The 24,038-nt window shown below is 38.9% G+C and overlaps 1 protein-coding gene across 6 annotated transcripts in view; it reads right to left on the reverse strand.

Moving 5' to 3' along the window:
- Positions 1–24,038, reverse strand: part of LOC117229142 (nucleolysin TIAR) — a 1,163,347-nt gene that overhangs the window by 245,982 nt on the left and 893,327 nt on the right. For all 6 annotated transcript variants that reach the window (XM_076523711.1, XM_076523710.1, XM_033485364.2 and 3 more), the window contains one exon: positions 15,817–15,904. In XM_076523711.1, coding sequence (XP_076379826.1) covers positions 15,817–15,904 — 88 coding nt within the window. The remainder of the gene's footprint in view (positions 1–15,816; positions 15,905–24,038) is intronic.

The raw sequence follows: 24,038 nt of genomic DNA on the forward strand, positions 1-24,038 counted from the left end.
GTCAATTGATTCATTTCTTTCACCTACACACGCCCGATTCGAAACGCCAACGAATCGGCAACTGGAACAATTCTGAAACATTGCCTCTTGTTTTACCGAGTAAATTCGATGAAATTAAATCTCTCTCTCTCTCTCTCTCTCTCTCTGTCTCTCTCTCTCCCTTTCTCTCTTTCTCTCTTTAATAGATCAATTTAAGCAAGATAAACGTTTTTGGAGATCTTATATATTCAAGATAAACATTTTTCAGAGAGGAATACCCAAGATCGTAACTTTAAACTATACTATCCAAGGCATTATTATTATGATTATTATTCGAATTATTTATTACTATTCGAATTATTATTATTATTCGAATTATTATTACTCGAATTATTACTATTATTATTCGAGTTATTTAATACTATTCGAATTATTCTCATTATTATTATTATTATTCGAATTATTGTTATTCGAATTATTATTATTGGAATTATTATTATTCGAATTATTGTTATTCGAATTATTATTATTGGAATTATTATTATTCGAATTATTGTTATTCCAATTATTATTATTCAAGTTATTATTATTATTCGAATAATTGTTATTTGAATTATTATTATTATTCGAATTATTGTTATTCGAATTATTATTATTCGAATTATTATTATTCGAATTATTGTTATTCGAACTATTGTTATTCGAATTATTATTATTCGAATTATTGTTATTCGAATTATTATCATTCGAATTATTATCATTCGAATTATTCTTATTCGAATTATTATTATTCAAGTTATTATCATTATTCGAATTACTATTATTATTAAAATTTTAAACAATTTTTCGGGAATCTTGTTGAAGATATTCCCCCGCTACAAAAATCACAAAAAATTATTATCATTATACTTATTATTCGTCGAAACGAATTATTATTATCCACTATTCTCAAAATTCGTCGAACGTTTCCGCGGAACGCCTGCAAGCTTCCGTCGCAAGCCCGACATTCCAGAGCGATAACGAATGCGCCCTATTAACGCAGCCGCGCAACAGAAATCGCGGCAGTTCTGATTTTCCGGCGCAATACTTCGGTGAAAGAATGAGAGAAAGTGAACCGTAAGGCGGCGGAGTGGATAGGCGAGGCAGCCGGTTTTAGGATTTGTCTATGCGCCGGTTGTGTGTGTATGTGTGTGTGTGGTAGTGGTAACCATAGGGTACAGTTACACGTATTAGTTGCCCGGCGTAATGGTGAAGAGTGGTTAAGGGTGAAGAGCGAGAGAGGAGCGAGCGCGGAGATTACTTAGTCGCCATTTAAACCTGAAAGCGAGCTTTGGTTCCCCGGCTGAGATCAAGCTGCGATATTAACGGCCTAACGTTGTACCGGATCCACCAAAATACATGGCCCGCAGGAAGTATCGAGCTACCGCGTTCGGCGCCGCTTCCACGGAGCCCTCCGCTCCAGCTACCTAATGGGCGTACGTGTTAATTGAAACACGGTTTAATTGCACGCCTTCACCGTAACTTCACCTGTTAAGCATTCGTACCGTGAGTTACGACCGTTTTACGATCGGCTGCACAAAATCTTTTTTTACGGTGCCGATTGTGTGCCCCCGCGCTTGATGGCCAATGAAAACTTTACCGATTTATCGGGCTCCGACTGTGCCGCGCCGCGCCGCGGAGTTCCGGGATGAAAGGCTTTGCGCAGCACATCTGCCTTCGGATTGCGATTTTTATACAGTTTCATTCTGCTTCCGCTAAATATTTTCGAACGTTCGTTTTTTCTTTTTTTTTTTATTGAAATATACCGAGCGAAATATGCTTTACGTTCGCGCCTCGAATGTCTTCGTTGCTTTCGGAGATACGCCAAGCGTCTTAACGATAAGATTTAATGTACAGGGTGTACGAGATTTTTTCGTACATGCTTCGGCAGCGTGCTTTACGTGTAAAAATGAGGCTAAAATGTTATGCAACGAGAATTTTGCAATGTAACAACGAGTAGGACTCGAGACGAAGACTTCATATAGGTGGTGTTCCATAATTATGTTAATTACTAGAAAGGGGTGATTTTTATTTCTTGTATGTCTTGTATGTCCAAACTAGATTATTCCTGAGGTCATTCGAAGCAACTTTTTCCTTAGCGAAAATGCAATCGGAAGCTTCGTTTACTAGTTATTATTGAAAAATACTGACCAATGAGAGGCGAGCGCGGCTGGCGCTAGGCGGCCGAGCCAACGAGCGGTCGGTGCTCAGTTTCGGTCATTGACCGCCCACTGCCGCCGCGGCTACCGATCTCGCCTCTCATTGGTCAGTGTTTTTCGATAATAACTCGTAAACGAAGCTTCCGATTGCATTTTCGCTAAGGAAAAAGTTGCTTCGAATGACCTCAGGAATAATCTAGTTTGGACATACAAGACATACAAGAAATAAAAATTGTTTTCTTCTATTATTATTATTATAATATAAATAATAATAATATATATAATATACTATAATATATATAATATAATAATAATATATATAACATAATATAAAATAAATTTATTATATTATATTACATTTAAATTTTACTATATTTATATTCATATATAATAAATATATATTATATTTTTTATTATTATTTTAACACGCTGGCGACGTGTTGTTTACGGAAAAATTGCGGGACAGCAGCACGCACGAAATCGTGCAGATCGAAAATATGGGAATAATCGGAATCGGCTGAACGCGGGAGAACTAGGCGCGAGATAGGCGCAACCGCCGGTAAAATGGTTTCGCCAATGCGGGGAATAATAATCGTACGGGCAATACGGCAATACCAGGTCCGAATATATCAATACCGGAGCAGCTCGGTCGGGTAATGTCTTTTTAACCGCCTCCTCGAATTTATTGCTCGAACTTAACGCAAGAGGAAAAACTAGAAATGTTTATCGCAAAAGTTTCCCGTCTAATGCGCGCCGGCATTATTCGCGGGACGCGGCAGACGAATGCACAGGAGACACGGAGGTCTGTCGGCCGGCGCATAAAACAGAGGGCGCTATTAACGCGTAACTTCGTGCGATCCTGCGAACCAGCGGCGCGCCGCGGCGGTGCGAACGAACACTCCTCTACCGCCGGCTGACCTTATTGGGAGAACGCGGCGAACTTATTGCGTTCTACCCCGGGAACCGAACCATCGTGGGCCACGTGTCGTACATCATGCGATATCTGCGGACATATCGAAACACCGCGCGAGCCAGGCTGAAACTCGCGCCGAGCGTCGAAAGTGGAAGGGACAAATGTCTTCGCGAATCGTTCTTTAATTTTTGCGAGCTAGGAACCGCGATTTCATCCCCAAGGTGCTAATCAGGTGCTGGCTAAGGTGGGTATTACTGTGGACGCCCTAAATACGCCCTAAATAAATGCATTTTTTTACTAAAATTGTACGAAATATTTTAAGATCCGACCTGCGCGAGCATTTCTGTTAATTCTTCGGTAAAATCCAGGAATCTTTGGACGATCCAAAGATCAAGATTGAGCCTACAAAAGAATAATTATTATTTTCTTGTCTTAAAATCTTTTCCCTCGAAATCCGGCAATTTCATCACCAAGGTGCTAATCGTGCCGACTAGGGTGGGTATTATTGCGGACGCCCTGAATACTGCAGTATTTTATAAAAGTAACAAAATGTAACGTTTTATAGTGTGCAATATTCTAAAAATAAATGTAATCATTTTTTGTGTGTTTAGGAACCGCGATTTCATCCCCAAGATGCTAATCGTGCCGGCTAGGGTGGGTATTACTGCGGACGCCCTGAATACTGTGGTATTTTATAAAAGTAACAAAATGTAACGTTTTATAGTGTGCAATATTCTAAAAATAAATATTATCATTTTTTGTGTGTTTAGGAACCGCGATTTCATCCCCAAGATGCTAATCGTGCTGGCTAGGGTGGGTATTACTGCGGACGCCCTGAATACTGCGGTATTTTATAAAAGTAACAAAATGTAACATTTTATAGTGTGTAATATCCTAAAAATAAATGTTATCATTTTTTGTGTGTTTAGGAACCGCGATTTCATCCCCAAGATGCTAATCGTGCCGGCTAGGGTGGGTATTACTGCGGACGCCCTGAATACTGTGGTATTTTATAAAAGTAACAAAATGTAACGTTTTATAGTGTGCAATATTCTAAAAATAAATATTATCATTTTGTGTGTGTTTAGGAACCGCGATTTCATCCCCAAGATGCTAATCGTGCCGGCTAGGGTGGGTATTACTGCGGTCGCCCTAAATACTGCGGTATTTTATAAAAGTAACAAAATGTAACGTTTTATAGTGTGCAATATTCTAAAAATAAATATTATCATTTTTTTGTGTGCTTAGTATTGATAGTTTATGACATATAAGATCGGTTTCATACTTGTTAAAAGTATAAAGCCTCTTTGATAGGGAACGATTGAATTAATTTTTTTCATTCGAGCGTAAATTGTAATAAAAAGAGCGAAAAATCTGAAGAAATTCAATATTGCGACGATATCGAACTTCTGGATAGGTTGGAATGAAAATGGTGAAATTACAGAATAAATTTAATCTTGTCATTCTGATGGAGCAACGTATATATGTCTGTTATTTTTAGCGTTCGGTAGGTTCATTGTTAACAAGTCCAACGTAATACGCGTCGATATTCCTTATTATTCTGATTAAATCAATTTAATCTATTCACACACACAGCTTTGAAATTACTCTCACGTAGAAAATCGCCTACTTCGATTTTTGTAAATTATGCATGAGTTTACAATACTTCTTGATTTTTATTGTTTTTGATAGAACTTGGTTAAGTATTCAAACAGCGACGATGTTACTTGAATTAGGCAGTGGAATAATATAATTTTGGAATTATGAATACTTTGGAATAATATTATATTTTGAATAATATCATTATAGAATTATTAATATTTTGGAATAATATAAATTTGGAATATAGTAAAATTTTGGAATTATTAGCATTTTGGAATAATATAAATTTGAAGTAGTATAATTTTGGAATTATTAGTATTTTGGAATAATATAAATCTGGAATAATATATTATCATATTATTTAATTATATTTGGTATAATATAATTGGAATTATGAATATTTCAGAATAATATAAATTTGGAATAGTATAATTTTTAAATTATTAATACTTTGAAGTAATATAAATTTGGAATAATGTATTATTATACTATTTAATTACATTTCGAATAATATAATCGGAATTATGAATATTTTGCAATAACATAAATTTGGAATAATATATTATTATACTATTTAATTACATTTCGAATAATATAATCGGAATTATGAATATTTTGAAACAATATAAATTTCGAATAATATATTATTATACTATTTAATTACATTTCGAATAACATAATCGGAATTATGAATATTTCGCAATAACATAAATTTGGAATAATATAATTTCTGAAGTATTAATACTTCGGAATAATATAAATCCGGAATAACGCATCATCATATTATTTAATTATATTCGAAATAATATAATATTTATACATGAACTACATTTTTAAATTCGATCGACACTTTCATCGTCACAAACGCACGAAATCCGCAGCAGTCTATCCGTTCGATTTAACCAGAGCGCGCGCGTCGAACCCGACGAACGATTTTTCTAATTTTTCTAGCTTCCGCGCAGAGAGTAACCGGACATTCGAAATCTGGCGGAGAGAATCAACTTCTATAGAAAACAATCGTCAAACCGCCAATATGGATGTGTGGCATTTGGTCGCGGAGAATGGCCGCGAAATCAAACATCGCAAGAATGGAGCTCGTTCGAGCAATTTGTCTCAGACAAATAGTAAATGCCCTTTGCTACGCCGGGAATGAGGACATCATCAAGGACCTGAAAATAGAGGACCGACGGAAGGACCCGATTCGAGAGGAAATAAATCGTGTTACTAAAAAACACAAAGAAAGAAATTGATGCTCATAGTAATCCAATAACTCTGTCCTGCTTCAGAACCGATCCGGAAGAGGATTAAAACGGAACGATCTTTATCTTCCGAAGCGGACAACCGTGCGCGAGATGCAATAATAACCGGCTCCATCGCGAACGAATCTTCGTCTAATTGGCAACAATTACCGTAGAATTTTATCCAAATCAATTCGAACGCGCGGCACAGATTTCTCCATGAAAGTCTGCCTCGCAGACTCTCCGATAATTCTCCTCTCTGCAGGCTCGCTTCTGCATTTTTTTTACTAAAACAGTACGAAACATTTTAAGATCCGACCTGCGCGAGCATGTTTATTAATTCTTCGGTAAAATGCACGAATTTTTGGACGACCCAAAGATCAAAATTGAGCCCGTTGCAACTGGATAAAAGAATAATAATTATTTTCTTGTCTTGAAATCTTTTCCCTCGAAATCCGTCGATTTCGCGAAATCGCAATTTCCGAAACGGCGAGCGCAATTCTGCGGGGAAATAATCGATAAAAAATCCACGGACTCTCGTAAACAGATCCTAGAATTTCGATACGCCGGGAAACGCGGCGTTGCCGTTTCCAGAAAGCCGCGGCGAATCGATCGCGCGAAAAATCGGAAAATCCGAAAATCCGCGCGGCTCCCGAAAAATCGTTATTATTATTATATTATTATATATTATTATTATATATATTATTATTATATATTATTATTACATATATTATTATATTATTATATATATATATATATATATATTGTATTATATTATTATATTATTATGTTATTATATTATTAATCGCGTTGTTATTATTTCGGGTGTCGAGACGTTCGGAGGGGCAAGTTTTCGATGGACAATTAGCTGGAAGGGTTGATCATCGGAACGGCAAAGAAAAGCGTTCCGGGTTGCCGGTCAACGAGAAGACCGTTGCGGCGACGGAAGCGGAGAAAAAGGAACTATACTCGCCTTCGCTGGAAGGTGCATAGATAGAGAGGGCAAGGAGGTCGCCGAGCGGCGAGGCGAGAGGCGTGACGCGGGACGCGGGGCGGGGCCCGGTGTACGCGCGGCCGGAGAACGAGGCGGCGGGGGGGGGGGGTCGGAAAACAAAATAAAAGAGGAAAACCGCTGGCAATTTTTCACTAGCTTTTTAAAGCACGGCTTAGGTACACGTGAAGCGAGTTTGAATCGATTTTTCCGGAGGGTCCCATTTCTCTGCCGTCTCCTTGTGCCAAGCGATGCGAACTGTACGTACTTCCAGCTGTTTTGCCGTCGAAACACGAATGTCACGCTAAGTTTGGATTTTCGAATCGAACTTTACGATCTCGGAATCTTGCCGCTGGATTTCCCCCTGTCAAACAGAATGCCTTTTTCCACGGGATGCCCGAGGATTTCCTAGATTAAGAATGCTGGAAAATGTCAGGGTCTTAACGAGCAATGCTTCCTCTCTTCCTCCCTTTTTTTCCCCCCACCGTCGTTCTTCCTCCCTCGTTTCTCCTCCCTCACCCTCGCCGCCGCCCACCCGTTGCCGCTGCCACCCTGCTCCTCGGCGCGGCGTCTCTCCCTTTGACGGATATACGCGCGCGGAAGTCCTATTTCGTGATCCGGATACACATATCCGGTATATACGCGTGCATTATTCGAGATTAGCGTTTTTAATCCTCTTAAAGCTTCTCTTATTATGTTGTCGCTCTGTCGGATTTGTATGATGCACGGGTAAACGGGGAACATTTTACTTGGTCCGCGTAGATTAATTTCAGCAAGCCCGCCCCCTGCAGCCGAGCCGAATCGCCCGAAGGAGCGATGCTTGCGTTCGACGACAATGCCGTCGATGCCACCGGCGTCTCTCGCTGTGTAAATTTTGGCCCGGTGCGTTTAAATCGCTCGGTTGATTACTCGGGTTTCGACGATTAACCTTTCAGGTACGGCTGAATTCTGCGCGAGGCTGTTTCTCTGGACGGCAGAGTCTGATATGTACTGTACAGAGTCTGATACTGTATATTCTGTCTGTAAATACAGAGTGTCCCAAAAATGTCTCGCAATCCGAAAGTGGCAGGTTCCTCGGGCCATTCGAAGCAACTTTTTCCTTTACAAAAATTTTCTCCGAGGCACCGTTAACGAGTTATTAACGAAAAACAGTGACCAATGAGAGGCGAGTTCTGCTGGCGCAAGGCGACCGAGCCAATGAGCGGAACTAGGCTTCGCGCGCTGGTTGGCAGGGCCGCCTCGCGTCAGCCGTACTCGATTCTTATTGGTCACTGTTTTTCGTCAATAACTCGTTAACGGTGCCTCGGAGAACATTTTTGTAAAGGAAGAAGTTGCTTCAAATGATCCGAGGAACCCGCCATTTCCGGATTGCGAGACATTTTTGGGACACCCTGTAGGCTGTTGTAAATCGATGCGAAGACAAAAGAAGTGTGAAACAATGCATACGAAGACGATTATTTGGTTCAAACGATGACCGAGTGAGCTACTAGAATAAGCCACTATAGTGGTGCGTCGTTCAGAAAGATGACATCCGCGGAAGCCACTATAGTGGCGCGTCGTGCCTAAAAGGTTAAATGAAATGATAATCGCGTTAGGGACTGGGAGAAAGGCTAAGAAGTCTGCTGGAAATATCTTTGGAGAAATAGAAATATGTTTGGAAAAATTTGCTGAGTGATTGATCGAAATTGTTGCAAAGATCCGTCGGTATTTGTGAAAATTTTTCGAGAGATATTAGAGCGCGAAATGCACTAAACAATGGAGATACCCTTTGCAGTCGAACGGCGACTCTGAGACGCCACTGTAAATTGCTGCATCGTTCTTCAACGTAATTCTCGTGTTTATCTATATTTTTAATCTTTTGCGCTCGAAGCTGTTTTAATTTGAAATTTCTGATCTACTGTATTTCTATTTTACATGATTTATTGCGATCTGTGCGTATAAAATTGAGCTTATTGGCAAGTAAAATATTTGCAATTTTGACAACTCTTGTTTTTTTAAAATATAAACGAATCTGATACTGTTATAATTATTGAGAAAGAAATGGTATAGCAATTTTTAGCGGCGGCTCAGAGTTGTCACTTGAGCGCAAAGGGTTAATAAATAATTTTTCCAAGTGCAAATGTTGTATGAGCAAATAAGCTTAATGTTATATGCACAATAGGAAAATAATTATCAAAAGTAGAAATACTATAGGTCGGAAGTACCGTCTTGATTTTCAGGTTAAAATAACATCGAGTGCAAAGGGTTAAAATTGCATCGAATGCAATGAATTAAATTATTATTATCTTATATCGAGTGCGATGGCTAAATAATCTTAATGTTATATGCACAATAGGAAAATAATTATCAAAACTAGAAATACTATAGGTCAGAAATACAGTCTTGGTTTTTAGGTTAAAATAACATCGAGTGCAAAGGGTTAAAATTGCATCGAATGCAATGAATTAAATTATTATTATCTTATATCGAGTGCGATGGCTAAATAACCTTAATGTTATATGCACAATAGGAAAATAATTATCAAAACTAGAAATACTATAGGTCAGAAATACTGTCTTGGTTTTTAGGTTAAAATAACATCGAGTGCAAAGGGTTAAAATGGCTCCGAGTGCGATGGATTGATCTGTGTGAATAAAAGTCCGAAAGATTGGCAGATTGCTTAAACATTTGTTACGTTTGCAATTTTTAGAAAGAATAATCTCACGATGTTTCGCCGAAAGAATTTTTCGAAGCTTCATTTCTACGAAAACTTTGACGAGTCCGACTCGTCGTGAACATTTCTAGCAATAATTCATTGAGCACAGATGACAGATATCCTTTAAAATTGTCCTATAAAATTGGATTAAAATTCGAATTTCTTGTCGTCATTATTTAAGCGTTCAAGCGAATTCAGTAAAGTTTCTCCAATTGACGCTCAGCTTTTACACAAAAGTAGACAATTTGGGGATAGGAGATGCGATTGTTCGAGCGTTGTAACTCGTTTTTCATAGTAACCGATTGTCAATAACCATAAAAACGAGCCGCAAGGCTGGAATAATCGTACCTCCTCTTCCCAAATTATTCATTTTTGTTTCCAAGCTGAGCGTCAATTACGAAGAATTTACCGTAATCATCGCTTTTCTTCGCTTTTCTTTCCTTTCCACGAAATCATTGCAATCGAACAAATTTCTAATCGCCGTAACCGGAAGCAAAATGTTACGTCAATGGGTTAAAACTATACGTAGAACGTCTGCTGCTTTACACGGCCGCTGTTTTTTCCTCTTTTTCTTTTTTCATTTTTAGATTTTCGTTTTTAAATAAATGCATAAAATTCGCGAAAGCGTCGCCGGCGAGCGTGGTACGCGTACGGAACAATTAGAAAATTCGGCGTGTGTTCCGCGCGTGAAACAATATTTCAAGGTAGAAACGGCGAAATATTTCACGCGTTCAATAAATTTTCCATTTCGGTGGGGGAAAAAGTTATGAACGATGCGGGGCTGTTATTTCAGAGTCAAAATATCAGGAATCGGTTAATAGTGCTCGTGATCCCGGCCATAGAATCCCGTGTCGCTGTGAAATATGATATTTCATGGAAACACGCGATAACAAAATACGCACTTCGGGCAAATGCGGCGTCGCGAATGAAAGCGTGATGAATACTTTAAACGCGCGGGGCGCGCGTGCGCCCGGCGGACGGACGTTGGAGACCAAATAAATAAATAAATAAATGAATGAATGAATATACATCGCTATGATAAGTCTAAATATGCGCGTGACGTCGACGCCTATGGCAGACCGTGCGCTTTTAAATATGGTAATTTCGGATCGCGTATGAGCCGGTTTTTACGATGCTCAATGATTCGGATCGCCGTTCGTCGGGTCGCATAAACGAAGAACTTTTTTATTCGCCATTAAACGATAATGCATTTAAAGCTCTCTCTCTCCTTCTCTCTCGCTCTCTCGCTCTCCCGTGTTCTCTATATAGTCTTCCAATTTCATTGTTCCCGGGAAAATTTTACAGAACTTCCGCAACGCGGACACGTTCTCCTTTCGATGAATTAATCCTTTCACGAAATCGAGTTCCCGCCGTAAGGCACATCGTAAAAGATAATGAAATCGTATCTTGATTTCACTGTAACGACCCATTAGAAAAACAACGTAATCCCGTTCTATTAGCATCACTTTGATCGCTATCCCGTGGCAACGAGTTGACGAAAAGTAAAGACTGCTTTCGCGATACGAACACGACGCTTAAAAAAATTAATATTGCAGCGTGGATTTCGCGCAGTTGAAAATTAAAACTTCTTTCTTGACTCTCGATAAAAATTCCCCTACAGGCTGTATAAAAAATATATTTTGATATTTTATAAAATAATTTCATATTTTTACGGAGAGAGAGAGAGAGAGAGATTGTGTAAAAGAATTTTCCGTTCAATTGATTATTCCGAAGCGTTGTTCAAATATCAATTACAATAATTTCAACAAAATTCGATCCCTCCACGGTTTACCGAACGAAAAATGCAACATTTCGCGAATTTTTCGAAAACTGCGAGCCGGCCACCGACATTCGATACGTCGTGCTCGAGCCACAGTTCATTTTTTTTTCTCTCCATCAGACTCTGAATTTCCTGCAGCTAAAAAATTCGTTTATTAAATTATATCAATTGTAACGATGTTAATAAACGCGGCTCGGCGCCGCGTGCTCTCCGACGTCCGTCGAAACGGAGTTCGTCTGAATTCGAGGCGACGGCGACGGCAGTACAATAATGTCTCTCTAATTGACGTCCAGATTGTTCACTAAAATGGATAACTTGGGAAGAGGAGATTCGATTATTCGAGCCTTGCGGTTGGTTTTTATAATTGTGGACAATTAATAACTATAAAAATAAACCGCTGTTGCTGAATATTCTTACTAAATAATCTTGCTGAATATTATTGATATATAATCTTGCTGAATATTATTAATATATAATCTTGCTAAATATTATTACTATATAATCTTGCCAAATATATATATATATATATTCTAACCAAATAGTCTTGCCGAATATTGTTACTAAATAATCTTGGCAAATATTCCTGCCAAAATATCTTGTTCAACATTCCTACTAAATAATCTGTTGATTGTCCACAAAAATGGACAATTTAGGTAGAGGAGATACAATTATTCGATCCTTGCGGCTCGTTTTTATAATTGTGGACAATTTACAACTATAAAAATGAACCGATGTTGCTGAATATTCTTACCAAATAATCTTGCTGAATATTATTAATATATAGTCTTGCTAAATATTATTACTATATAATCTTGCCAAATATATATATATATATATATATATATATATATATATATATATATTCTTACCAAATAATCTTGCCAAATATTGTTACTAAATAATCTTGGCAAATATATATATATATTCCTACCAAAATATCTTGTTCAATATTTCTACTAAATAATCTAATTAATACTAAATAATCTGTCGATTGTCCACAAAAATGGACAATTTAGAAAGAGGAGATAGTATTATTCGATCCTTGCGGCTTGTTTTTATAGTCACGAATTGTCAACGACTATAAAAGCGAGCTGCAAGACACGAATAATCGTATCTCCTCTTCCCAAATTGTCCATTTTTCTGCACAATCTGAGCGTCAATTAGAGAACCATTACTGTATTTGAAATGCGGCATAACTTTTTCGGTCGCGTAAAGTAAGTACAGTAATGTCTCCCTAACTGACGCTCAGATTGTCCACTAAAATGGACAATTTGGGAAGAGAAGATACGATTATCGGAGCTCTGCAGCTCGTTCTTATAATTGTTCACAGTTCGTAACCATAAAAAAGAACCGCAAGGCTCGAATAATCGTATCTCCTCTCCCTAAATTGTCCATTTTTGTGGACAATCCGAGCGTCAATTAGAGAGACATTACAGTAATCTGAGCACGAATTACGGAGAAATTACTATAGTCACCATCGTACTCGCTATCTTCAGGAAGACTAGGAAGTTCAAAATTGATCATAGTGAATTAGAACTCTTTCGCGTCCGCGACATCTTAATTAAATTCAGTTTGTTCGGTCAGCAATATAAAAATGAACCGCAAGGCTCGAATAATCGTATCGCCTCTCTCTAAATTGTCCGTTTTCGTGGACAATCCGAGCGTCAATTAGAGAGACATTACAGTAATCTGAGCACGAATTACGGAGAAATTACAACAGTCACCATCGTACTCGCTATCTTCAGGATCAGTACTATAGTTCAATGCCGCTAATCATCCACCAAAATTCCCACAAAGTCAGAGCAATTTAATTAACTAAAACCGAGACTAGAAAGTTCAAATTTATCCCAGTGAATTAGAACTCTTTCGCTTCCGCGACATCTTAATTAAATTCAGTTTGTTCGGTCAGCAACATAAAAACGAGCCGCAAGGCTCGAACTATCGTATCTCCTCTTCCCAAATTGTCCATTTTCGTGGTCGATCTGAACGTCAATTACAGAAACATTACTGTACCTTCTTCTCCGAGCCCGGCGGTAATCTGATCCGGCTCCGCGAGAAACGTCTCCCGATTGCGACGAACGAATTGATGATTCGGCTCGAGAAAATTAATGATCGATCTCGGCATCGAGCCCGGCCGCGCTACGATGATGATCAGTATGCAAGAAATCGATCGAAAATTGAATTCACGGATCGGGCAAATTGACACGAATTATAGACTTATTGGCATGATCCATCAAGTAGCGCGGTACTTGCATAAATTCATCTCCGTGAGTACGATGACCGACTTTGAAAGCAATCGACGCTCGGAATATTATCGTTGCGCATCTATCGACCCGTAAGTGGAACGTGGAGCAAGGTATCTCCGGTTTGTAAGTTAGATGCATCATAGATCACGGAAAGATAAACATTATTATACTTCGCGTCGGTGCATCGTGGAACGCCGAATGACGAGGCACTCGTAAAAGATCGGCGACGAGAAGAGAAAACGGTCCGGCGTCGTTAAAGGCGCAGTAAACCCGCGAAATCTGTACGGTTAATAAAACGAAATATTCAGATCCTTTCCCTGGAGCGATTCGTTTCAACTGAACTGGGTCAATTTAGTATAGTTATCTGCCGTCCCACTATTTTCCGCGGTAATTGAAACCAACGAACGCGCGCAACACCACCAACGAAATTATACCGAGCCGCCGGAAAAAAGAAATGTTCTCGCGATGATTTTCATCCTCTAATTACGGTTCTCCGTCCACGGGTCTCGATTATGTTAGTTTCTTGCTCGGCAAAACGTCGAATTTATCGCGCGTAAATCCCATTATTCCGGTGTTCGATTCGCGGATAGCCCATCGAGAAATGCCGAATTTTTCAAGTATTTTTCGCCACGAAAATTGCTATTATATTGACCGTATCCTGCGCGCGGGGTAAGGGGGGTGGGAGGCGATGTTATGTTTCAATTCTGGAGCGCCGCGTGTTTATAAATTGACATGTATTCATGAATATTTTCGCATTTGCACATTTTACTTTTGCATTTGGATGGCCGACGCGCGCGGTCGAGAAGCCATTTAGTAATAATATTCGGCAAATTTATTTCGGTGATAATATGCTGCGAGATTATTTAGTAGGAATATCGAACAAGATATTTTGGTGGGAATATTTGGCAAGATTATTTGGTAAGAATATTTGGCGAGATTATATAGTAATAACATTTAGCAAGATTATATAATGATAATTTTCAGGAAGATTATTTAGTAAGAGTGTGTGTGTGTGTGTGTGTGTGTGTGTGTGTGTGTGTGTGTGTGTGTGTGTGTTCAGCAAGATTAATTAATAAGAATATTTAGTGAGATTATTTAGCAAGATTATTTAGTAGTATTGTTCAGCAAGATTATTCAGCAAGAATATTTAACAAGATTATTTAGGAATAATATTCAGCAAGATTATTTAGGAAAAATATTCAGCAAGATTATTTAGGAATAATATTCAGCAAGAATATTTAACAAAGAAGAGAGATTATTTAGGAATAATATTTAGTAAGATTATTTAGCAAGATTATTTAGGAATAATATTCAGCAAGGATATTTAGCCAGAGAGATTATATAGTAATAATATTTAGTAAGATTATTTAGCAAGATTATTTAGGAAAAAATATTCAGCAAGGATATTTAGCCAGACTATATAGTAATAATATTTATTAAGATTATTTATCAAGGTTATTTATTAAGATTATTTATCAAGATTATTTAGTAATAATATTCAGCAAGATTGTTTAGTAAAAATATTTAGTAAGATTATTTATAGCAAGATTATTTAGTACTAACGGAGACAATTAATTCGAAGATTATTTAATAATAACGAAGAAGAAAAATTCGAAGATTATCCAATAATAACGAAGAAGAAGAATTCGAAGATTGTTTAACAATAACAAAGAAGAAGAATTCGAAGATTATTTATCAACAACGAAGAAACTTAAATCGAAGATTATTTAATAGCAATGACGAAGAAGAATTCAATGATATTTCCTCAATTTCCAGCATCAATATAATCGAATTGTCGAGAAAGCCACGCGAACCCGGCAAAATTATACAAATTATGAAACCGTGGAATCGCATCCGAGAAATAAGATGAATATTTTTCCCTTGAATTCGTCGAGTGCATTGTCCGTACTGGCCTCTCGTTAGTTCAGTTCGCGACGTCTGCTGGTATCACAGGAATTGAAAAATAATATAGGTAAGCTTGCTTTAACGAAGTGCATATGCATAAGGCAGCACGAGAGAAGGCTTGACTGACACGAAAAGACTTCTCAGCCGCATGATTAGTTAACGTCGCATGCGGGAAAGATCGCTGTTCACATTACATCGTTATATTATCACTCGTATACCACGAAGAGGACGGTAAGTCGTCTTTAATGAGCAAGATTAAGAGGACTTACGAGATTTCGCCGAAGGGAGCGAAGGCTTCCCTCAAGGTCTGTGTCTCGATCTCCGGGCTTAGATCTCCTACAAATATGTGGTAGTGTTCTGAAACAGACATACGTAAAAATGTTAACAATCTTCCCATCGACGGAACGTGCAAATTGACGCGCCGAAAGCGGCTGTTTTACATTGGTTCGTCAAAATAACATTTACAATAATGTCTCTCTAATTGGTGCTCGGATTGTCCTCGAAAATGGACAATTTTGGAAAAGGAGATACGATTGTCCGAGCCTTGTGGCTCGTTTTTTATGGTTATCGATTGTCAACAACTATAAAAACGAGTTGCAAGGCTCGAACAATCATATCTCCTCTTCCCAAATTGTCCATTTTTCTGCATAATCTGAGCGTCAATTAGGGAGACATTTTTGTACAGTAATGTCCTGTCACCAAATTGTCTATTTTTGTGGTCAATCTGGGCGTCAATTAGAGAGACATTACTGTACAGTAATGTCTACCTTACTGACGCTCAGATTGTCCACTATTATTCGAGCCTTGCGGCTCGTTTTTATAATTGTGGCCAATTTATAACTATAACAATAAACCGCAAGGCTCGAATAATCGTATCTCCTGTCCCCAAATTGTCCATTTTTCTGCATAATATGAGCGTCAATTAGGGAGACATTACTGTATTCTGTTTTCGAACGAGTTGCGATATTTGCCGCAATAACTTGTACAATTATATTAGCTAAGCAGAATAATAAGCAGAATAATACAGGGTGTCCCAAGAATATCTCGCAATCCAAAAGTGGCGGGTTCCTCAGGCCATTTGAAGCAACTTTTTCCTTTACAAAAATTTTCTCCGAGGCACCGTTAACGAGTTATTAACGAAAAACAGTGACCAATGAGAGGCGACCGAGCCAATGAGCGGAACTGGGCTTCGCGCGCTGGTTGGCTGGGCCGCCTCGCGTCAGCCGTGCTCGATTCTTATTGGTCACTGTTTTTCGTTAATAACTCGTTAACGGCGTCTCGGAGATCATTTTTGTAAAGGAAGAAGTTGCTTCAAATGGTCCGAGGAACCCGCCATTTCCGGATTGCGAGACATTTTTGGGACACCCTGTATATTAGCAGAATAATAAGCAGAATAATATATTAGCTAAATAACTCGTGAACGTATCCTTTCGATCCGAATAATTTCAATAAACGAAACGACGATCGGCGATCGTCCAAGTGTTAAATATTTTCGGAGTGTCTAGTTTTAATGCAAGCTCGTGAAACTAATCCAAGATCGATGGTTTCACTTAACCGGGGCTCAGGCGAATATGGCAGAGGATCCCGCGAAATGATCGAGAAGTTCCGTGATTCACATATACCACAATTAAAGCCGAACTTTTCCCGAGTTATAGATTTCCTCGCGAACGCGCGAGCCCGGCCATTTATTTCCACTCAAATATATTATGCGAAATCCCTGGAATCTTTCATTTTGCTTAGAGCTTGCTCTCGAACACGTGCGCTAAGTTCTGTCAGCTTATCGACAGGCCTCCAACTAAATTAAACTTTCCGGGCAAGTTTCATGGAAAAGCTTAGGCGACTTTCATTTAATTTTTCATTTCATTCGGAGAAGTGCGGACCGGCCGTTTTTAATAATCGTGTTGATGGAAGTCCGACGAAACGCCGGAGGAAACTGTCGAATCATTTCGCTATGGAAAAACCGGGAGTCCACGATTTGCGCGGAGGAATTTCGGACGTTTCGAAGTTGGGACCAATTTCGAGTGCGATCGAAATTACTTGTTTGCCGTTTCTTGGATTTTACTTTTTGTAAATTCTGTATAACTTATTCCGCACATGTAAATAATAATTAATTATGTAAGGCAGCTTTCTGTTCTCTTGTCTTTTTGTTGCGAAATTTTATGCACGCAAAGGGCATTTAAAAAATATTCAAGAGCAAAGTTTATGCACTTAAAAAGGGAAAGGAGGACAAGTTTTCTCTAATTATTCTTCTTCTTCTTCTTATTATTATTATTATTCAGTTTATAATCAATTTTCGCTGATAAAATAGGAAAAATATAATCGCGGAAACGCTACGTTTCTTTTCGTAAATGATTTGTTAATCCAAGAAACAGCGAAACGAAGTCGTCTCCGGACGTTGTTCGAAACGTGTCCTCGATTGGGCAAATTCCCATCGTTTCTAAGTCGCGGAACAGAAACGGATGGTTACTTAAACTGGCAGATATAAGTTGTCCATTAAATATGCAATTCGGACGTGGCTCTATGGTCTAGTTAGCAGTTGGCAAACGCAAGATTGAAAGCGAGGGCAAATATGCTTCCGGTGTTCCTGTTAAAATTGCAAAAGTAATTTAGCGCAGCCAGCCCCGTTGTACATATACATTAAATCATTTTCCGCGTGTTTTAGCGGGACTCTAGCGAGATTGTTCTCCCTGGGCAAACTGGTTAAGCAAATGTAGAGAATAGCATCTTCCAATATTTAGACGAAAATGTGTTCCGCGATACTAATTGCCGGTGGAAAATCATGGGCGAAACGTTCGTTCTTTCGTCGAACGGTGATGAAATGTTTACCTTATGGAACCGGCGAGCTTCCGAAGCAAACGCGAGGCACGAAAAGCAATATTTAAAGGACGGGGTCCAAGTAAAAAGTTACTTTTAAATCCGATGCTTTTTGCTAATTAAAGAAGACGCCCCTAGCGGCGAATCTGTGCCATTCGGCGCGCAGACCGCGATCATTTGACGGCCATTTGACGAAACAATTTTCTGCGATCGATCATTTTCTACGATCGTTGACAATATTTATAGTCGTTTTTTATTTATAATCGTACATTTAAAAATTACCTTTCGACAACAATTATTTTTATGACCGATGATCGGTGTTGCCGATATTATATTTAATTATAAATAGAGGGTGTCCCGAAAATGTCTCGCAATCCGGAAATGGCGGGTTCCTCGGATCATTTGAAGCAACTTCTTCCTTTACAAAAATGTTCTCCGAGGCACCGTTAACGAGTTATTAACGAAAAACTGCGACCAATAAGAATCGAGTACGGCTGACGCGAGGCGGCCCAGCCAATCAGCGCGCGAAGCCCAGTTCCGCTCATTGGCTCGGTCGCCTCGCGCCAGCCGAGCTCGCCTCTCATTGGTCACTCTTTTTCGTTAATAACTCGTTAACGGTGCCTCGGAGAACATTTTTGTAAAGCAAGAAGTTGCTTCAAACGACGTGAGGAACCTGCCACTTTCGGATTGCGAGACATTTTTGGGACACTGTATATTTAATTTCTTAAGAATTTTAGTAGATCGTTTTTTCCGTTGATCCGTTCGATGGTACAGGAAACGCATAAAATCCGTGGTTCGACGAATAATTGGTAGCCGCTAAATTAATCGTCGATCGTTTGACAATTCTGCGAAAATTATCCAAAAAATTCCGCACGGTTTCAATCTCTGCGAGCGAACGCGTACGTCGAATTCGCCTGACCGACCGCGGGGTGGGGGGGAGAGGGAAATATAATAATAAGCTCGGCGACAAAGGAACGGATAAAACGATGCGGCAACGTCGCTCGGTTTTTGCGTGGCAATAAATTAAAAATAAATATCGCGGTCGGCCGTGTTCCTCGAAGTAAATTTACATCGAAGCCGGATATATAAAATTGATTTTCAAACGCGTTTGATGTTCGGGGCCGGTGTATTGCAACAGACTGATCATACAGGTTGCAACGGTAAATAAAATTAATCGATTGAGGCCGATATTAAATTAAGTGACAGCGGCCATTAAACTTGCCTTCCATAAATGGTAGCACAAATAATCGAACTTGTATACAATGACCTGCGAACTGGAATACATTATCCGGTGAAAATTGGAGATGTTAATACAGCTGCCGCAGAGATGCGATAAACAATAATCGGAAAGGTATCGACGGCGTCGAACCGTGCACGAAGATTCGACCGTGTACAAATAATTATAATCTTTTCAATCGCGTCTGATTACGGACATTCGCGTTCCGATCTGCGCGTTACGAATCGCTTAAATCATTTCGATTAAACCGGTTGGCTGCGGCGCCTTCGTGCATTGATTGGCCTGAAAATGTCATCTTGAAGTTTGAGAATATGTTTTTGTTTTCGCTGAAATTACAATTTAAATAGTCAATGGTCAATACTTTTTACGCGGGAGGAATATTTTACGAGTGTAACGAAGAGGTTTTTTTTTATTAAAAAGGAGACGAATCTTTTTGATTGAAAAGGAGATTAACCCTTTGCACTCGAAACTGTAAATATATTTTAATTATATTTTATAACTGTAAATATATAAAATCATTTTTCTAACTTATAGTATTTTTATTTTATACGATAAAACGCATTTTATTCATATGAAATTGACTCTTGCGACTCACGCAACAGTTACACTCTTAACAATTTTTTTAAATCTAAACTTTGTTAATACAAAAATTATCATAAAACGTGACTCGAATACAAAGGGTTAATCTTTTTGATTAAAAAGGAGACGAATCTTTTTGATTGAAAAGGAGACGAATCTTTTTGATTGAAAAGGAGATTATCCCTTTGCACTCCAAACTATTTTAATTGTAAAATAATTTTTCTAACTTATAGTATTTTTATTTTATACGATAAAATGCATTTTATGCATATAAAATTGACTTTTGCGACTCACGCAACAGTTACACTCTTAACATTTTCTTAAATCTAAGCTTTGTTAATACAAAAATCATCATAAAACGTGACTCGAATGCAAAGGGTCAATCTTTTAAAGAAATTTGCTACGAAACGAGACAACGCTCCTCGCAAAAGCATTGCAATTAGGCGACAACAAATGAGCGAAACTGTATCGTAACGAGCGGAAAGAGCACGAAATTTCCCTAGAAAATCCGATCATACGCGATCATTACGAAATAATAGCAAACGGAATAAAACGCGCACCGTGAAAATGAAACTGTAATCGGTCCGAAGACCATGAATTCTCCTACAATATCGTTACATTTACGTTGAATAAAATCATCGGGGATAAATTATTCCGTGTTTAGCCGAGGCACGTTGTCGTCGTTAAATGAAAAATTTCACGTGGAAGGAACTTTGTTCGTTTTTCGATTGAAAGACGGTTCTTTGAGGGCGCCGCGCCGTGACTGGTTTCAGAAAACTGGATCACAAAAGTTTGCGCTTGCATAAAAATCCCGGTGCCGGGCGACGGGCTGTCCAGTGCTTACGGATATTTATCGACAGCGTTATCCTTAACAACATCACTCCGACAGACAAGCGGGGTGTACACAAACCGGCCGCGGAACGGACACACATGCACGTGCACGTGCACGCGCGCGCACACCTTTGAGCCATGTTAAACGCGGCGCTCGGCGCTGACTCAGTCCGGATTGAAAACTGCACACCGTTCGGCGAGTTATAGGAATCTTTAGTGTGAAGTTATGGAAATCTTGTAAGGCAATAAATAATATTTGCGCCGCCAAGCAGGAAAGACGCAGTAAAACCGTCGATTTAGTACAGTGGCCTGGTTGTTCCGGGCCCGCTGAATATGCATTTTGCCGCCGCGAAATCTGGTTCGTTTACTCTATACCTAATTGCTCCACTTTACTCCACAATTTTAAGGTACATTCCCCGTTTCTACTATTAACGCGCCCGGTTTGTTGACCCCATTTGCATTTTTCCCGCCGCCGACGCCGTCGACGTCGACGCCGCCGCCGCGCCGTTTCGGCCGACCTTTGACGCCGACGCCGAGTCAAAGCGGCGAGTTTTAACTCGATCATGCGGCTGGTTAGTTCGTCTCGATTTCTTTGACTCGGGGGGGAGGCGAGCCTGCTCCGCCGATTCGACGATCAACCGGCGCCATTTGCGTTCGCCAGACGTCTCGCCGGTCGTTCCTTCTTCCTTTAGAATGACGAAAATCGATTCTATTTCTATTTCTTATGACAGCCCGACGAACCGGTGATTTGAGTGTCGAAAGAACGAAGCTGTTGGGCCTTTTCGATTGTTAATTTCTAAATTTATCGAGGTCTGGAAGGGATTGACAAAAATTGCCTCGCAAGAATTGCGAGATTGAGTTTATTCGAATTTTCCACAATTTTTGTAATAACGTGTGCCTGGATGAAGGAATGTATTCGCGATTTTGAATGGAAGCAGCTTAATTGTTAATTTCTAAATCTATCGAGGTCTGAAAGGGATTGACCAAAATTGCCTCGCAAGAATTGCGAGATTGAGTTTATTCGAATTTTTCACAATTTTTGTAATAACGTGTGCCTGGATGAAGGAATGTATTCGCGATTTTGAATGGAAGCAGCTTAATTGTTAATTTCTAAATCTATCGAGGTCTGAAAGGGATTGACAAAAATTGCCTCGCAAGAATTGCGAGATTGAGTTTATTCGAATTTTTCACAATTTTTGTAATAACGTGTGCCTGGATGAAGGAATGTATTCGCGATTTTTAATGGAAGCAGCTTAATTGTTAATTTCTAAATTTATCGAGGTCTGAAAGGGATTGACAAAAATTGCCTCGCAAGAATTGCGAGATTGAGTTTATTCGAATTTTTCACAATTTTTGTAATAGCGTATGCCTGAATGAAGGAATGTATTCGCGATTTTTAATGGAAGCAGCTTAATTGTGAATTTCTAAATCTATCGAGGTCTGAAAGGGATTGACAAAAATTGCCTAACAAGAATTACGAGATTGAGTTTATTCGAATTTTTCACAATTTCTATAATAGCGTGTGTCTGAATAAAGAAATGTATTCGCGATTTTTAATGAAAGCAGCTTTATGATGTCAATAATTATGAAATAAGGAATATGAAATCGGCTATTTGGTTGACTTGATTGCATCAAGTCTTCTTATTGGCCTAAAAAACGTCGGTTATAGATGTTTATTCAACTAATAAAAAGAGATATATTTATTACGATTTATATGTTATAAATGAGTACAGTAAATTCTCTTAAATTTTCCCTCAGTGTTTGTAAACAAGAACGGCCAATTTGTCACTTTTTTATAGTCGTCGATTGTATCAACAGTTGCCAGGAAAAATGCTCGCAATTTAATTGTACTATTGAACGAAATTGTGTTAATTAAAGGGTTTTATTCTGTAAATAATTAACCCCTTTTACGTACTTTAACGAGTCGGACTCGTGGTAGAGATTTCTAATAATAAACTATTAAGTATAAGTACTATTAAGTAATAAACCATTAAATCGAGAATCAAATATAAATAATATTAATATAAATATTGATTAATACAAAAAAAAATAAACACACAATAAATACAAAGCTTTCTCTCTTCTCTTCTAAGAAATCATTACGATCGAAAAAGTCCTAATCGTTGTAACTGCAAAAAAAATGTTACAGCAAAGGGTTAACCCTTTACAAAACCATTCTAAGAGGCTCGGACTCGTTTAGATTTAAAAAAAATATTATTAATAATGCATTGTACTTGTCGATAGGCTCAAATTCATGTAGGCATAAATCGCTGTAAATTATTATAAAGTAGAAATACCGTAGATCGGAGATCGCGTTTTGGATTTCGAATTCGAATAGCTTCGACTGCGAAGCATTAAAAAACGATGGGAACACGAGCGAGTTTTTCTAAAGAAATCAGTGTTTCCACGGATATTATGTCGCATCTCCGGCCGGCCGCATTTCCTTCCGGTCGTCGGTGCGGTCGCGCGCGCGCCCGCCTGCTCGAGCTATCTTTCCCTCGTTTCATCGCCTCTAGCCGGTGATTCGAGAACGAGTAGGTCAGGATGAGTAGTCGAAAATCGAGTTACAGCTACAGAAAGTCCCTGGCCGGAGCATCGGTTACAGCGGGCCGAGTATTCCATCGAAGAAAAGTATGGAGGTAAGGAAGGTGTGGGGCCGCCGGGAGCCGAGGGTGGTCTGATTACAATCGGCTGATGGTCTATCCTCGCTGGTCGGATGTTCCGGTGGGCACACACAGCGGTCCATTCTCGTGAATTAGTTCGAACCTCGTCATCTTCTCCTCCCACTCTCCACCGAATTTCGAGGTCTGTTTGAAGATCACCGGGAAATTGGCGGGACCGTGTCTCATCGGTTGCACACCAAACTTTTCGAGCGTCCTGCCATTTACTTTTTCTTTTTTCTTCTTTTTTTTTTGAACACGATTTGACATCGGATCGTTAACGTCGAAATTGTTCTATTGTTAATTTCTTAACATGCTCGCTACCGGTGTATAGTTATTATAGTTATCATAGTGTATAGTTATGTAGTTA

The sequence above is a fragment of the Megalopta genalis genome, chromosome 7 (assembly GCF_051020955.1).
Source record: "Megalopta genalis isolate 19385.01 chromosome 7, iyMegGena1_principal, whole genome shotgun sequence".
NCBI lineage: Eukaryota > Metazoa > Arthropoda > Insecta > Hymenoptera > Halictidae > Megalopta > Megalopta genalis.